We start from the raw sequence: 16,915 nt of genomic DNA, 5'->3' as shown, positions 1-16,915 counted from the left end.
TTGGGTTATATAGCTAAGAGATGGGGGACTGACTGGGGTGGTTGATGCGGTGGGTCTTTGGGCTAGTTACCGTGGTTTAGCCGGGTGTGCGTCGTGGATTGGATGCGGATGCGGATGTGGATGGAGTGGATGAAGAAGTAATTTAATACGACTTAACGTTATGAATGAATGCATGGGATTGATTACCTTCAATGTTGGATTTCTTTTTTATCTTTAACCAGTTAGTTATGTGAATTGTGAATTGTGGATTGTAAATGTAGTCGGTAACTACCATATACATAGTTATCGTCTGGTATGTACGAAGTAAATAGGTACTCTATGAATAGTTATGGTTTCCTTCCCCCTTTTCTTCTTTTTTTTGATCAACCCCCCCCCCCAATGCACAGTTACCTCAGGTAAATGCATGCATACATGAATAAATCCAAAAAAAAAAACAAAAAAAAAACACAACACAACGCCCACAATAATGCAAAATAAAGGGTGCTTTCCCCCAATTGTACGTCTGTCTACTGACTAAAAACTAAATCAACCCCTTAAGCACTGCTGCCTCGGCGTTCAATATAGATGAACCGGCAGCTCCGATGACAGCTAGATACGCGGTAGGTGGTCAGCAAAAAAACGTGAATGTGATTCCCAGTAGGTATGTATAAGTTTCAATCGGGAAGAATTGGATTTAAGTGAGAGGTTGAGGTGGAGGGAAGAGAGCGGAAACAACATACTATTATGACTAAGCGCGACAAACTTGATATCAAAGATACCGCTGTCGTCCTCGCGCACGCGACCGACACTGACGGTGTATCCGCGACTTAGTTCGCGATCGAGGCGGGGCTGTGGACGGTCGGGCTCGTCGAAGACCTTGATGCTGGGTGTGGGTGCGCTGGGGCACCCGAGCGTCTCGGCCTCGCTAACGTACTCTCTTAAAGCGGCTTTGACATCTTCGGCGGAGGGGGCGGGGCGGTTGCGGAAACGGAGGGAGACGCAGGCCGTGTGGCCGTCGAGGACGGGGACGCGGTTGCAGGCGGCGGAGACGCGGAGGTCCTGCTGGTCGTTGAGGGCGGTGGCGTCGGAGGAGATGGTGCCGAGGATCTTGCGGGCCTCGGTCTCGAGCTTGTCCTCCTCGCCTGAGATGAAGGGCACGACGTTGTCGAGCACGTCCATGCTGCTAACGCCGGGGTACCCTGCGCCCGAGACAGCCTGCATCGTTACAACGCTGACGGTGTCGACGGGTCCGAAGCGCGCCTGTAGCGCTGCGAAGGGGATCACAAGTCCAATGACGGCGCAGTTGGAGTTGCACACGAGGAAGCCCTTCTCTAGCCCGTAGTGTCGGCGCTGGTGCGGGATGAGGTCAAGATGTGGGAGGTTGACGGTAGGTACAACGAGGGGGACAAGGGGGTCGCGGCGGTAGTTCTTTGCGTTGGAGAAGACGGCGAGGTTGGCCTTGAGGAATTCCATTTCTGATTACACACAGGTAACCGTACGTTAGTTTCAGAGGGTAAAAAAACAGAAAAATAAAGGGGAAGAAAAAAAAAAAAGGACAAGAAGTAACATACCAATATCACCAGCGACATCTGCGTCAAGCCCACTAAAGACAACATCGCAGTCGGCGAACTCAGTGGCCTTGCACTCGCGCACGACCAGCTCGCCGACAGAGCCCATGGGGGACGCCTGCTTCCATCTCACGGCGTCCTTATACTTCTTTCCCGCGGACCGGGACGAGGCCCCGACGGCGTGGAGGACGAAGTGCGGGTGTTGCGACAGGAGTAGGATGAAGCGCTGTCCCACGGAGCCAGTGCAGCCCAGGACGCCGCATTTCTTGGTTGGGAATGGGGAAGCCATTGGGTATTATAAGAACCTAGGTATTGGTGATAAGTATTCGATCTATAACCAATTTATCGTATATACTAAGATATAGGTATGTATGAGTCAAATCTTGTCGATTTATGGATTTCAAGATTTAGTTATAGAAGATTCAGAGATCAATTCGTGCTAAAAAAAAAACTTGCCCCACCAATAATTGCTATTAAGTAGTACTACCTAGGACACCCCGCCATCCGCCATCGGACATGGACATGGACATGACATCCATGCTTCATGCTTCACGGTTTATGCCAATGGTTGACACTCAGGGGATTGAAGCTTTGAATTTGTCCCCACTAACTAGTATAATACCTCACCTTGCAGCTGCCTCGGTGTTTGGGTTCATTCCTTCAAAAATCAAACGGCGTCTGGTGACTGAACTCAATGCTGTCGGCAGAACCCGATATGTACCTACCTAGTACTTGCATTATAAGTTGCATATGGTCTAGGTTTAAGTACATGTAGGTTACAATGTGTACCTATTCAAGGTTTTCAACATTCATATGTCCGCCCTAGCATCACTTCATAAATGTAATCTTTTTTTTAATCCGGCATGACCTCCAATCCAACTATATACAAGTTTTATACCACACAGACACACACATGCACACACACACACGCACATAGACATCTCCTATCACTGCAACCTCAATTCATTCCCCTCCATAAATAAGAGAAGCAAGGAAGAATCTCTCCCTTGAAATTCTTCGCGAGCTGTAACCATGATTTCCCCTATTCTATTCATTCCATTGGAGGTATACCCTCAAATTCCGCATACCCGCGAGCCAAGTTCATGTTTTCTGTCATTTTTCATTAGTAACGTGTTATATAGCGTGAGGAGGTTGCTATGTAGGAAGGCAAGAGGATGAGAGAGAAAAGGGGCTGAGCTTACGTAAACATTGTGTGGCAGCACCCTTGAGTAAATTATCAATCGTCACGCAAATCACCGCGCGCTTCCCGGAACTGTGCACCGCGAACCCGCCAATCTCCACCCCGTGCTTCCCACTGATGGCCTTTACAAGCGGTGCCTCGCCCACCACCTTGACTAGCTTCTCCCCTGCATACCTGTCCTGGTAAATCTGTCGGATATCGCGCGACGTCATAGTCTTCTTGAGAGGAAGGTTGATAGTGTGATGAATGCCCTGGAACCAGACTGCGACGTGTGGGATGAACCCAACGTCAACGCCCAACTGGCTACTGATCTCCTTCTCGTGTACGTGATCCGTCAAGCTGTACGGGATAAGATTGTTGGTAAGAATTTCCACATTGTTCTTTGCCGACGGCTTGGTGCCGGCCCCTGAGTAACCAGAAACGCCGAAAACGGTGGGCTGACCCCCGAGATATTCCACAAGTGGCGCGATGCCGAGCTGGGCCGCAGTTGCATAGCAACCGGGATTGGCGATATGAGTGGCCTGAGCGATCTGTGATCGCTTCACCAACTCTGGGAGGCCATATGTCCACGACTTGTCAAATCGGTAATCGGCTGAAAGATCCACAATCAAACTATGGTCTTCTCTAGTAGATGATTCTTTGGCCTTGTTGATGGCGTCGACGAAAGGCTTGCACACACCATTTGGTAGTGCCATAACCCACACGTCTATCTTGCCCTTCTTCTCCATCTCGTAAACATCGTCGAAACTCAAGTTCTCATAAATGATATCTTTTTTGGTGTAGCCTTCCAACTTTTGCCCTTCTAGTTCTCGCGAAGATACATGTCGAAGATCGAAGTTAGGGTGCGTGTTAATTAGACTGATTAGATTCTGCCCAGTGTAGCCTCGGGCGCCTATCAAGGCCACCCTAGACGGCTGTGTGTTGGAAGCGTGTTTTTTGCCATACGGGGGGTTCGGATTGGTCTCGGTCGCGAAACCTCGGCGCGACCCACGCGAGAAAGCATTTGTGGGGATAGCCCCTGACACAGAACGGCGAGCATGGGTGGAATAACCTCGGGCTTGGTTAGCTGCGGAACCGGAGGCAAAGTGTGCTCGTAGATTCTCAGAAGCAACCTGGGCTGCCCGGTGGAGACGAGATTCCAAATTGGATTCACCAAGCATTGCCCGGCCCTGGAGAGTGAATTCCCGCATGAGCTTGTTCAGCTCGTCGCCCGGCTCAATTCCATACCAGAACATAACATCATTGCCCCTAACGATACTGCCATCTGCCTTGTCGAAGAACCACGTGAGGTTCTCGTCATCAGCTTTCACAGTCCACACAAGGCTAGGATACTCCTTTTTGATTGCGGCAAAGAGGTTGTCGGCGACGTTCGTCAACCAACCCGACTTCGTTATCGTCAAGGTAGCCAATGTTGAATAGGATTGGTCAGGAGCAGGATCGAGGACGACGGCAAGAGCCTTCATGGGCTCATCAAAGTAGGCCTTGAATTTCTTTCCCTTCAGGAAATCTAGATAGCGGTCTACTGTAGCCCTAGCGTCTCGGACTTCACGATCCCGGACAAGCACATCCTTGAGCTTCTCAAGATCGCTAAAGTCAGCGACACTTTCCGCAGTAATTAATTTGTCTCCCCGGCGAATAAGAGTACCCGCTCCAGAATCAGTGAAGAGCTCCTTTTGTAAATCGGCAGGGTGTATGATGGCAACGCTAGACGAGCGCGGGAGGGTTTCTAGAAGGTCCTTGATCTCCCGAATCTTTAATCGTGTCCCAAACTTGCACCACGGTTGGGACATGATGTGGTCAAACTCTTCATCCAGGTTAATGGCAGAAATCTTTTGTACGTTGCCGTCGAATAAGCCACCCTTCTCGCTGAGATAAACGACCTTTAATGGTTCGAATTCACGAGCTAGTTCTCCTGCTGCGACATCGGCGTTGACATTCAGTACCTGTCCTTCCCTCGTCTCAGCCATGGAAGTGAGAATAGGGAGATAGCCGTTCTCAATGGCAGTCTGGATTGGCTCCTTGTTGACCTCGGTGATCTTGCCCACGAACTTCCACTTCTCTTTGTCAAGGTAATCGGCGGTGAAGACGCTCGAGGTAATTGGTCGGGCGCGGACGCCCATCTCTTCTAGACGTTGGACCAGCTTCAAATTCTCGGCCAAGAAGAGCCGTCTTGCAATGCCCAATGTCTTACCATCAGTGATTCGGATCCCCTCCTCGAACTCAGGCTCGACGCCCGCATCTTCGAGGAGCTTGTTGAGCTGGGGACCAGCGCCATGGACGATGATAGGGAAAAGTCCAACGTGGTATAGAAACGATAGAGAAGAGCAGAGTTCATCCAGATAGTCGGTTAAAATAGCACCGCCGACTTTTATGATAGCAAATTGTTGGGAGGAGACGGAGGAAAAGTGAGAGAGGTACTGCTGGACCTCTCGTTTAGAGCCGACATTATTAAGAACCTGGATGACGGCAGCACGGGTGGTGGAATCGTTCGATCGGGCAGAGGAGTAGGCGGCTTGCGGATTTCGTAAGGAAACGCTCGTTGCGATCGCAGGAGACAGGCGAGTAACCCTGGGGGAGACTCGACGAGAGCCGGCCCGGATGGCCACTCGCGCGGCGCGCATTGACAGCATCATGCTGGACGAGAGAGCAAGCGAATAAAAGCCTATGTGCTCAATTGATTCCTCCACGGCCTATAAAGCCGTGGTATGGAGACGAGAATCAAGCTGCCCGTCGGCGAAGCCTAGAGAGACCTCGGAAGGGAGGGAGAGAAGCTAGAAAGTCAGACGGCGAGTGAGTCAGTTTAAATACTTAAGAGAATATGTTGGACATAAGAAGCACCTAAGGAAGAAGTACTGTGTACAACAAGTGAAGTAGGCGCACCAATTGAACAAAGATGAACTTATTTACCTGAATTGGCTATTAAGAAAGTGAAGTAGTGAAGTTGTGAAGTTCACATTGTAAGACAATTATGTGGAGGGGCAAATAAAGTCGCCGCGATAGTGTTATCCTGGTAGAGTAGTGAAATATAGTACTAAAGGTACCTACTTTCCACATTTGACCGAGAAACGAAAAGAAAAAAAAAAAACTTCAAAAAAATCTTGGTTCGCCGAAAACCGCAACTTGAATTAGCATTGGCAGACAATAGTTATATTAACCCCTGTTAGTACCTCAAATATCCCTTGTAATTGAATTATAGGGATTAACAAAGACATCTGGAATACTTACATGCACATACTACCTAGTAGTGTTAGGTTAGGTAAGAACTAGACCCCACTAGCCTTGTGTGTAGCTTGAATTCACAGAATTATTAGTAACGTTAGCATTTGATTTTCTTATCATTTTCATCATCTCACATGCCACCTCTCAAGTGACTCAAGTACTCTCTTGTCTTTCATAACTACCATGTACTACATACCTAGCCTAACCAAGTTGGCTGTTTCCGGTTGAAGATGACTATCCTTCTCAATATCAATGATACCTACCTATACATACCCACACATATTTACAATACTACATTTATATGTATATGCACATTAGCTGAACCCCTCTGTCTAGATCGAATTGTAACATCTACACACCATCATCAATCTTGGCGCCTTCTCTCTCGCTTCCAAGCTTCGACCTGCAGCAAATCCAAAAGCTTCGTCACCGTACCTTGCGTGGCCAAGCATTCTTTCACCTCAGTCCGGCCTTCCCTACTATAAACCTGTCCAGAATTTGCTATTCACTAGCTGTCTTTGCCTGCATGGAGACCTGATAATATCTAATATAACATGACTGCCAGTTGTTGAGATGCCGACATAGATAGGGACGCAGCATTCAACGTATATTAATGTATCATCCTCCAGAAAAGTACACGACAACCCCCCTCTCGTAGGGAGTTTCCCAATTCAGCATACCGGGACACACTACGCTTCATTCTCATGGAGCCCACAAGTCCCAAAGACTCTAGAACGGTGGATCAGCAATAATAAAGCTAAGAGTCACACCTCCATCGACCAAATCGGTTATACAAACAGCCATTCCGTAGTACAACATGACGCCTTGTAGTTAAGGGGGCACAGTTAGCAACCAGTCAAAAGCTTGAGTTGTTCAGCTCGTCTAATATCAATCTATAAGCTTAGGCAAGTCACCAGCCATTCCAAAAATCCCTCTGCGAACTTGAAAGTCATACGAGCCCTTGACTGCATCGATTTCACCTGCCGGCCTTGCAGAAGGGGCAGTGCTTGTGGAACCGGATTCGTCTCCTCCGGCATAACACGAACCGAAGTTACACACCTGCATTTTGTATAAGACGATGGCCGTACCCTTAGATGTGGACTGTGAGAGCTTCCTCTCATCTCGGCTACTATGAAATACATAAAATACACCAGAGAGGATTCAAAATATACTAACTTGAAATCGCCGTCTCCAACTTTCTCCAAAACCTGCATCATCGGGAATTTGGATATTACTGTATACAGCCGGGTATGTTCGATTTTCCATGGTCATAAGGCCACACACGTCTACGTTCTTCTCTCTCTTTACTCGGGTGTCCGCTGTGGCCTCCTCTTTCGGCTTCCGCTCTCATCTCATTTCCCTCATTTGCCACGATCATGAGGTCTCAGCTAGGCTTCGGATGACCATTCTCAGCCATCAGACTAGAGAAGATACCAGTTCGTCTTCATCGTACGCTTACCGACCCCCGATTTCTCTGACTCGAGGTCTGCGTCCATCTCAAGATGGGACTAAGCGTATTCGTAATTCATCACACACAAAAGTTAAGGGGTAAAGGTGAGAAGATAGTGGTTAGATATAAGGTGTATCATCATCATGTCTACATTCTGTGACGCGTCATATTGTAGCTGTTTGGAATGTGAACTGATATAAACCTAGGATAGGTAAGGTGAAAGGGGTAATCCTCCTAGGTGTTGATGAGTTTAATACCTACTAGGTATACACATCTGCTAAAGTCACCATCTCGGTTATTTAGGAGCTCGTTAGAATTAGACCTTAAGGTGCATTAACTTACCCTTTGATTCAATCGTAATCCATCAAAAGCCTTGTGTTGTCTTCGTCGTGTTGATTTCGATTGTCTTAGAACTTAAGGGCAATACAATAAATCAAACAAAGCCGTTGCTTGGTCATCGTTGTCTATATAATTTCAGAGTGCTCCCATTTTACAAAGGATTCCCATCAGGACTCAAGCAACGAATCACTCCGATCAGCGCTCAAAAATTCGTGATTCTACATAGGTATTCTATCAGAAAAAAGAAACCCACACAAAGAGAACTAACGAAAGATACCCATCTTTTTCAAAAAATGCAGGAACTAGACCAGATCCCAGAGACCTCATCCTTGGAAGAGCTGGAAAAGATCGATATCGACGAACTCGAGCTCGACCCCACCTTCCTCGCCAACGGCAGCCTAACCCTCGAGCCAGGCCTGCTCCGCGGGCTTCTCGACCTACCCCGCCCCCCGAGCCCCGAAGCCCAGCACTTCTTCCACGACCTCTTCTACGCGGGCGACGACGGAACCCAGAACCTCGTCAACAACCAGCCGCGGGTCCTCGAGCACGTCGCGCCGCTGTTCACGCTAACGCCCTCGGAGCTCGACGCGTTCATCCGGACCCCCGAGATCGAGGCGCTGGTCCGGAACTACCGCGCCGACTGCAACGCCAGCAGCAGCAGCAGCAACGGCCCGCCGTCCGAGGCGCGCCTCATGCAGGTCGACGCCGGCCTCAGCCTCCTGCTCGAGAAGGAGCTCTTCCCGACGGGCGGGATGGCCGCGCGCTTCGCGTACCTCTGGCAGCGCGCCGCGCGTGCGACGGAGCCCGAGACCGCGCACAACTGCCACGCTGTCGCGTTCGCGGTGCGCGTCTTCCAGTTCATGAAGACGGGCGCGTGCAGGGCTCGGTTCCCCACCGTGAGAGATCGTGGGCGCGTGGATGTCGCGTCCCTGGCTATTCTTGCCGTCGTCATCTTGGCCCGCTATAGCGGGGTGGGGGAGGACGAGGATGTGCCGGCGACATTGGCGCTGAGCGATTGAGAGGCTGGCCGTGATGGCAGTCCTGGTGAGTCTAAGGAATAGAGAGAGTCTGTGATGTGATACGTACGTAGTACGAGGCTTCCTTTTTTCGTGGCGATATACCTCTCCCTCAAAGGACCTAACACATGCCTAGGCATCTAGGAATAAGTATCTAGGTTAGATGTAAGTACCTATAGTAGTGCGTAGAAGCTGCGTCAGACGCGGCACCGCTATCCAGATGCTCAAAATATTTGAATTAGCACGTACGTAAGTTACATAGTTAGGCAAGTACCTACGTAGATATATGAATCAAGAATGCCTACCCACATGCTATCACCTAGAATATATATACGGTGATAGAATTTACTTAATGTGATGTCCTCAAATTAGTGCCTACTCCGTAGGAAGCTCAACATGTACCTAGCTTACATATTAGGGGTCATCCGTGTGACCCCAAAGCGTTCAGAATACCGTTATACTGTTCTGATTCGGGGTTTACTTGTCTGGGCGTCCATATTGGTACTTAGGAAGGCAGATAGGTAGACCACATTTACAACGTGACGTTTAATCTACCTAGATACATAAAAAGGAATCGTATCACAGTCCCAGGTTAGAGTAGCACGTAGGTAATGGCAAACCCCTCCGATTGATAAGAGAACACATTGATATGATCATAAAAGTAACGTAACAAGTTTGTAGGCGGATCGATCAAGAAATAGTAACTCCTTAACGCATCAGAGGTATGAACATTCGGGGGGAGTCATAAGATATCTTGAATTAGTCGAAAAACGCCTCGCCATCATACATACAAGTCGGATCCACCTTCACCATCACCACAGCTCCACCGTTGGGGGGCGTCGTAATGGTCGGGCATCGTTCAGTGGTTTTATCCCAAGCCTTCCGAATTTCGTTCCATTTGCATTGCATTGCCAAAGAAAGACCGGCCAAATCAAAGACAACTCCTCTCTGTGCTCTGCGACCCCGATCCTCGAAAAAGAAAAAACAAACCATCTTCTTCGATGATCGGGAGTCGCCAATGTTGCTGCTGTTGCTCGTAGCCTGCGAGATTCAAAGTCTTCATTCGTACCATCAAGTTCATTCCATTAATTTTATACTCATCCAGGTACCCAATGGCGTGTGTACAGATGCGGGATTAGTTTATCTTGCCCTGGGCCGCAAGCACTACAGTACTTAGTCAGTCTCTCTGTATCAAAGTAGATAGATATTGTTCAACTTACCAGAGGGAACGACAATGATGAGAATGAGGATGATGATACCAACAATCAGGCACATCCTCATCTTCATGTCCTTCCACCACATCTGCTTGCGAACTCTGTTGGCGCCACGTCGGAAGCCCTGGGCGGAGACGGCCAAGTTGTCGGTCTTGTCTTGTAGGGCATCGAGGCGTTCACCACGCTGGGACACCTTGTTGATGTTTTCTCGCATGACACCGACAGTATCATCAATTTGCTACGAAGTAGAATGTTAGCTTCTTTGTCCCCTTGAAATGTACGTAATGCCAATTTCCTCCTTTAAACAACAACAAAATCCATCGTAGCTTGCGATCCTTATTATATCGCGGAATCCGGGGGAGAAAAGTAGCGTAACAGCTTGGATAATTGTGCAACAGTAGGCTGCACCCCATCGCATTGAGGGGTATATCGTGATTGTTGGAGCTATCGGAAAACGATATAATTTGTAGTTATACCCGTACCCATCTCTTCCTATATTCCTACTTGATGTAGAGGATATCACCAATGGATTTTCGTTGTAGATCGTCGCTCCGGCTGTAGTAGATGAACGGATTTGGGCGCGAGAGGTGTCGCATCATCCCGTGCACGGTCGCGGTCGGTCCAGTTCATTCGTCGGACATCGATAATCGTTGATCCAGGAACGAAACCATCGATTCTTAATGATATAAACATAAAAAATAAAACAAACTTACTGCTTGAAGTGCTTGAGTTCTGGCATTTCCACCCTGCTGGCCTCCGTTCTGGCCACTGGGGATATACGGGTCATAGGGTGCCTCCTGGTTCGACATTTTGGAGATGATTGACGGATGGATTTAGTTTAGTTGAGGTTGTTCGATGGAATCAACAAAGTTGAGAATCGTCGAAAATAGCGGCGAATAAATGGGATATGGATAGTTTTTTCGTCGCGATGATGATGGGAATCAGTTGGAATTGCTGGTATACGTGTGGCGAAGAAGTTTGAGATGAAAATGAGGAAGAAGCAGAAGAGAGGTTGGAGGGAGGTCGGAATTTCAGGGTAAGAAAGAGTTGCAAAAGGTTAGAGAGTCGTATCCGAGACGCTTGGTTCCAAGGATATTTGCTAAGGGAAAAGGTACATGTGTTGTATTGTATTCAAGTACTAGGTACTAACTAGTTACTAGGTAACTTAACTTAAAGGGCACCTGGGAACAACTTGAACATTAAAAAAGGGTAAAATTGCGGGAAGTTTGGGGAGTTTGGAGAGTTTGGGGTACGAAGGTACAATACCTGAATGGGCCCTGGGGCGCCTAAAATAATAAAAAACACCTGTGCAACTGGGCAACAACTCCTTTCGGCTGTGCTACAAGAAACACCCTAGCCCAATTGAAGCCAGCAACAACAAGGAACATGTGCCAGTGATGGAACCTTGAAAGGCTAAAAAAACAAAAACCAGGAGACCGTAAGTAGATAGTCAGGTGACACAAGACACAAATAGAACCCCGTTAGTATCCTCGTTAGTGCGATTAATCTTCTTTGTCGAATACCTAGTACCTACCTACCTCAGAGTACCTTAGTAGGTAACTAGATAAGACCTTAGACTTGAGGTTATTCCGTACTCGAGTACTTTCAATGTTGCTTTTTCAAATAGTTCAAATACATCCATACGATAGATGGAAGACTTCACAGTTACCATTTACTCCTCCTTTCTATTTAAATGCCTAACCTTTTCACTTTTGAAAATAAATCATTAATTCTTTACAGAATGCATCAAAGGTATTTAGCATGCGTAATCCTTATGTGGCACAGTGAATTGAAAGGGCGGCATATGGGCAGCTGCCCGGTTCTTAGGTGACTAGAGGTACGTAAGAATATGGACAAGCCACAGTCGTATATGTCCTAGGCAATATACTAACCTCCCTAGGTATACGCTTATATCGAATAGTACGCCAGTTAGATCGTCGATGGTTTAAAATCTTCCGAAGCCGAGCATGCCAAGATGCGGTGGGTTGTGTAGATTCAGCATCATTGTTTTTATGTACAATGCATACATACATAGCTAATACAGCATCAATGTTGAACTACATATGTACCCAGATTAGGTACAGTACATACATTCATCCATGGATAGTACATGCCGACAATCGCTGTAGAGTGCATTCCGGCCGACTACTTCGTAACCTGACGTCAAGGCCACATGGCCGTCGGGGTTCTCACAAGTTTACTAAATCCCGTACCTAGCAGCCTAAGGCGTATTTTGCCAATTAGTTCTGAGATCAGTTCAATTAGCTGCGCAGGTGGTGCTTATGATTTATAGATGTCCTGCTTTTTTAGCAATATCATTATCATAATATCATTAGTGACGCCTTGCCGCTTTACATACATACTGTAGTATCACCTTATGTAGTTGTATTGTATTGTACAGATGGGTCCCGTTAATACCCCCCCAAATACATGAAGATCCCCCGCGTGCCCTAACATTCTTGCGCTGATCAGAGAGATCTCTGACAATGGGGAAATGTTACATGCATATGGTGTAGTGGTTGGATACATTCTACTCTTCTGAAAAGGGGTAGTTACTAATATTATATACTCTCTGTTATTCATGTCCATGTCGAATATCTACATACCTAGGTAGGTGCACAATAGTAAACGCTTGGCTTTGGTGTGGTTTGGTGTTCCGGACTGGCCCAAAGTCCCACACCAATGGGTGTAAGAGATCCGTTTCATCATCGTAGCGCGCTAGAAGGGAAATTTATGAACGAACCCAACCCAAATTTCGATCCAAGAAGCTTATAATAACTCCCACCTTCAACTTCCATTGTACAAATAGAATTTTTCTATAAATCCGACGCGACATTCTTGCAATTATTATGTAACACTCACTACCTAGAGCAATATGTAGTATTACGTATAATACCTACGCAGAGGGTTTGAGCAAACCAGACAAACGATTAAAAACTTTGACAACTCTAGAATCACGGACACTGCTGCGTGGAAAGACAGCATCATCCAAAGATGCGCTGTTTGCTCACCAATCAAACAATGTTGGCGTACCTTCGGTAACCACAGCGAAAGATGCTATGTACTATATACGTATATTATAGGTAACAATCAGACTCTTCTTTCTTGCTTGCTTTTTGCCTACACCTACCTACATATTATGGTATTTAATACACACCTAGGTATTGTACAACACCTGTGACCTATCTCGCCAGGTAGTACATGCTATAATAGTAGAATCATTGATTTTAAAGATCTAATTTAATGAAATAGGTTAGTCCGATAGCAAAAGTCGGGTATGTCCTAGCGGCTTCACGATGAAATATATCAGGCCATCCTAGTCAATGTCTACAGGTACCTACCTAGTATAGAATCTCGTATAAAGCGCGGAGAGAGAATGGGGTTATGCTAGTGGTGTTCTTTTCTATCTTCCTACATATTGGGCTTTCCCCGCTTCTAGTGTTCGTCGGCTGCAAGAAGGATCACCGATGTTCCTGATCATTGGTCACTACAGTAGGTACTGGGTATTGAGCGTCACTCATTCTCAGGTCCTTTCCTCCTTCGGCTATGGGCGCTGCGATGGTAGACGAAGGAACTACTATATATCTTACTAAAAAGATGTGTATGTACGACGTAGTCGTCTTATTAGCGCCATGACTTAGCAGCCAAAACACGAAATTTGAGAAGATGGTTACATAAGATGATGGAATGCGTCGACAAAGGCGAATTGTCTTAAAAAGCAGGCACCCCCGTCACTTCAAGTTCTTTCTCCATGACTCTGATTGATTCCATTGCTCTTGCCCTGAATACCTAAACCAGCTACCTACCCTAGGTACAGTACGGCCAGTACCTAGTACCTACCTGCTAGCTACTCACGAAGCATCAGCTATATCCACTTAGTGAGCTCATTGTCCAGCCGCACGCTTCATATTTATCACGCGCGAGGAAAGGTCGAACGACCAAGGACCCTACCCCCCCTGTCGTCTAGAATCAGCAGCCGTTAGCCGTTAGGGCCTATGAAATACGCAGGGCCGTTCCTCGTATTTTCATTAAGGTGGTTATTTCCGAGTACCTCCAACTAACATCTATTAAGAACGAACATTGAACCTATTTACCTACCTAGGTACGCTCTTGCTCGTCTACCTAGTAGCGACTCTACTAGCGAGAGTGGATAAGGTGCATTGAAGAGAATAATAGTAAGATATTAGGAATGTGATTTCCTCTCTATGCTCACCACCTAAACCATAGGCTATTACAACCTGGAACATACATACATCCCTATATGCTTCTCAATCTCACATTCTTATAATACCTATAATCGATATTTATAACATTTTATAATTTCTATATTCCTTATATTCCTCATATATCCCTCACTACGAATCAATGAGACTGTGTCTATTCGACTTCATTCTTTGTCATCATTCTTGACCGGTAATACAGTGTCGAACATAACACGCTCGTGTCTCTCTTTTCTGTATCACCATCAGTCTACGCATTTTCCCACCTACCTGTCTACCTGTCAACTTAATCCCTGGGAATCTACAGTATTGCAATGTCGGGTTCTCCGTAGAGAATTTCTATTTTCTAATTCTATGTTCGATTCAACCTTCGGCTGACCTTGAATCGCCACCATGTGGTTATGGCACTCTTGGCACAATGCTGTCTTCACAGCAACCACGCTCTTAGTGACTGGTAGTCTAGTCACCTCATACGAGCTAGATGTCCAATCTACAGGTAAGCTCGAGCCTGCCGTTTATATTCACATTTGTACAGCTTCTCATTGCAAAAACCTTAGATTCTATAAAGACTATAGCGAAACAAATGGCACAGGACCTGGTGTCATTCTATGACGGTAATGAACCTGGACAAACTCCGGGCCTTCTCCCGCAACCATATTACTGGTGGGAAGGAGGTGCTTTCATGGGTGCATTGATTGACTATTGGTATTATACTGGAGACACTACTTACAACGAGCTCGCTATGCAAGGTTTACTACATCAGGTCGGCCCTTACAATGACTATATGCCCCCAAACCAAACACTTACTGAAGGGAACGATGATCAAGGGTTTTGGGGGATGGCTGTTATGTCCGCAGCCGAGTACAAGTTTCCTGATCCGCCATCAGACCAGCCAGGATGGTTAGCATTAGCACAGGCCGTTTTCAACACACAAGCTGCCAGATGGGAACCGGAAAATTGCAACGGCGGCTTGCGATGGCAGATTTTTACATGGAACAACGGTTTCGATTATAAGAACTCTATCTCCCAGGCTTGCTTCTTCAACCTTGCTGCGCGGCTGGCACTCTACACGGGAAATAGCACTTACGCTGACTGGGCTGTTAAGACTTGGGACTGGATGGTCGCTGTCAAACTTATTGGTGATACATATAGGATTTACGATGGCACGCATATCGGTGATAATTGCTCGACCATTACCCCCTATGAGTTTTCGTACAACCCCGGCGCGTTTCTCCTTGGGACGGCTGCTATGGCGGCATACGCGAACAAGTCGAATCAGGCAGAAGAACTAGGAATGTGGCACGAACGTGTAGACGGAATACTTAACAGTACCGAAAACATATTTTTCTTTGGAAACGACACTGCGGACAAAGTCATGATCGAGATCGCGTGTGAGCCAGTAAACTTATGTGATACCGATCAATTATCCTTCAAGGCCTATTTGAGTAGATGGATGGCGGCAACAACGAAATGGGCGCCTTGGACCTTCGATCGCATTCGAACTTTGCTACAGAACTCTGCCGTGGCAGCCGCACAGCAGTGCCAGGGCGGTAGCAATAAGCGTATGTGCGGATTCAAGTGGGCGAATAATAGCGGGACTTATGATGGCACGACCGGCGTTGGACAGCAGATGGCTGCTATGGAGGTGGTGTTGGCTAACATGATCCACGAAGCCGAAGCGCCAGTTACCAACAGCACCGGCGGGACCAGCGTTGGCAACCCATCCGCAGGCGGCTCCGACGAGGGACGCATCGACCCATCTGGACGGTACTACGGGCCAACCTCTACAGGCGACCGGGCCGGTGCCGCCATTTGTACTATCGTCATTCTCTTCTCTCTCCTAAGCGGAATAGCCTTCATGGTGGCGGATGAGACGAAATCGGCAGCAGATAATTTGGCTACCTTCCGCTCATCCCTATCTCCAGCGGCCATATTAGCAGCCCTAACACCAGCACGAAAGCAAAAGGTAGATGAGAAGGGAAAGGGAAAGGACCTTGGGATGGACAGAAGTTCGAGTACCGAATCAGGTGAGAAGATACCGACGGTGTATGCAAATAGGGGTGGAAAATTGCAAAAGCACACAGACAGCATGCAGCACAGGATGTCTGCCCCGACCATGTTGTCCCCGATGAGTGGCGCAGCAACAAGAACATTGACGTCGGATAAGACTCGACCGCTCTCAACGAATACCATTGACCAGAGAGCTTCGGTGCTTCGAAAACAGAGGGCTTAGATGTTTATTGTTTATTTACGTTATTGAATTACATTTGCACATAAGCATAACAAAAGAGGGTATTGCATCAGGATGGCGTTTTTTCCCTTTAAAATTCAAAGGGTTTGGGGACCTCCATATTTCTGGGCATTTGTTACGAAGACTTCCATGGAGTACAAGATCCGATACGCACGTTCCGGGGTTCCTACGGTACGGTACGTACGTGCGGGACTTTCATTTGTCTGTTCATGATATCGGCAAGTCAGGAATATAGACTGTGTGCCTACTAGGTAGACTTTGGGGTGGAACACGGCAACATGACGGGTCAAAGGTTTATGGTATTAAAAATGGGAAACAATATCTCTCCCTGGGGGTTACTTAGGGTTATGAGATACCACGAATCAGCACACCGTTTATGCAGCCATGGATATCTTGATGGAAGTTCCAAATAAGCTTCCTGCCATAAGGGGCCAGTGAAATGATGCGAATTGGAGGGT

General features: G+C 47.2%; 4 protein-coding genes across 4 annotated transcripts; 1 reads left to right on the top strand and 3 right to left on the bottom strand.

Moving 5' to 3' along the window:
- Nucleotides 1–168: 168 nt before the first annotated feature.
- GGS25DRAFT_503878 (aspartate-semialdehyde dehydrogenase) lies at nucleotides 169–2,005 on the bottom strand. Its single transcript, XM_049262095.1, has 3 exons — nucleotides 1,551–2,005; nucleotides 720–1,454; nucleotides 169–588 (listed from the first exon to the last, which is right to left on the bottom strand). Exons 1-3 carry the CDS (start codon nucleotides 1,834–1,836, stop codon nucleotides 521–523), a joined length of 1,089 nt encoding a protein of 362 aa, XP_049113932.1. The 5' UTR covers nucleotides 1,837–2,005; the 3' UTR covers nucleotides 169–520.
- A 117-nt stretch (nucleotides 2,006–2,122) lies between these two features.
- Nucleotides 2,123–5,875, bottom strand: GGS25DRAFT_503876 (Aspartate/glutamate/uridylate kinase). Its single transcript, XM_049262094.1, has 2 exons — nucleotides 2,750–5,875; nucleotides 2,123–2,657 (listed from the first exon to the last, which is right to left on the bottom strand). Exons 1-2 carry the CDS (start codon nucleotides 5,379–5,381, stop codon nucleotides 2,599–2,601), a joined length of 2,691 nt encoding a protein of 896 aa, XP_049113931.1. The 5' UTR covers nucleotides 5,382–5,875; the 3' UTR covers nucleotides 2,123–2,598.
- Nucleotides 5,876–9,220: 3,345 nt separating this feature from the next.
- On the bottom strand, nucleotides 9,221–10,948 carry GGS25DRAFT_417664 (synaptobrevin). The gene is made up of 3 exons (XM_049258536.1): nucleotides 10,700–10,948; nucleotides 9,993–10,224; nucleotides 9,221–9,936 (listed from the first exon to the last, which is right to left on the bottom strand). Exons 1-3 carry the CDS (start codon nucleotides 10,793–10,795, stop codon nucleotides 9,908–9,910), a joined length of 357 nt encoding a protein of 118 aa, XP_049113930.1. The 5' UTR covers nucleotides 10,796–10,948; the 3' UTR covers nucleotides 9,221–9,907.
- Nucleotides 10,949–14,599: 3,651 nt separating this feature from the next.
- Nucleotides 14,600–16,439, top strand: GGS25DRAFT_524657 (glycoside hydrolase family 76 protein; the record flags this gene model as incomplete). Its single annotated transcript, XM_049264648.1, has 2 exons — nucleotides 14,600–14,702; nucleotides 14,764–16,439. 2 exons carry the CDS (start codon nucleotides 14,600–14,602, stop codon nucleotides 16,437–16,439), a joined length of 1,779 nt encoding a protein of 592 aa, XP_049113929.1.
- Between the last annotated feature and the right edge of the window lie 476 nt (nucleotides 16,440–16,915).

This window comes from Hypoxylon fragiforme, assembly GCF_022984875.1.
Source record: "Hypoxylon fragiforme strain CBS 206.31 chromosome Unknown GGS25scaffold_8, whole genome shotgun sequence".
NCBI classification, from domain to species: domain Eukaryota; kingdom Fungi; phylum Ascomycota; class Sordariomycetes; order Xylariales; family Hypoxylaceae; genus Hypoxylon; species Hypoxylon fragiforme.
Note: the sequence above shows the minus strand (reverse complement) of the source record. Positions and strands in the feature narration are given on the sequence as shown.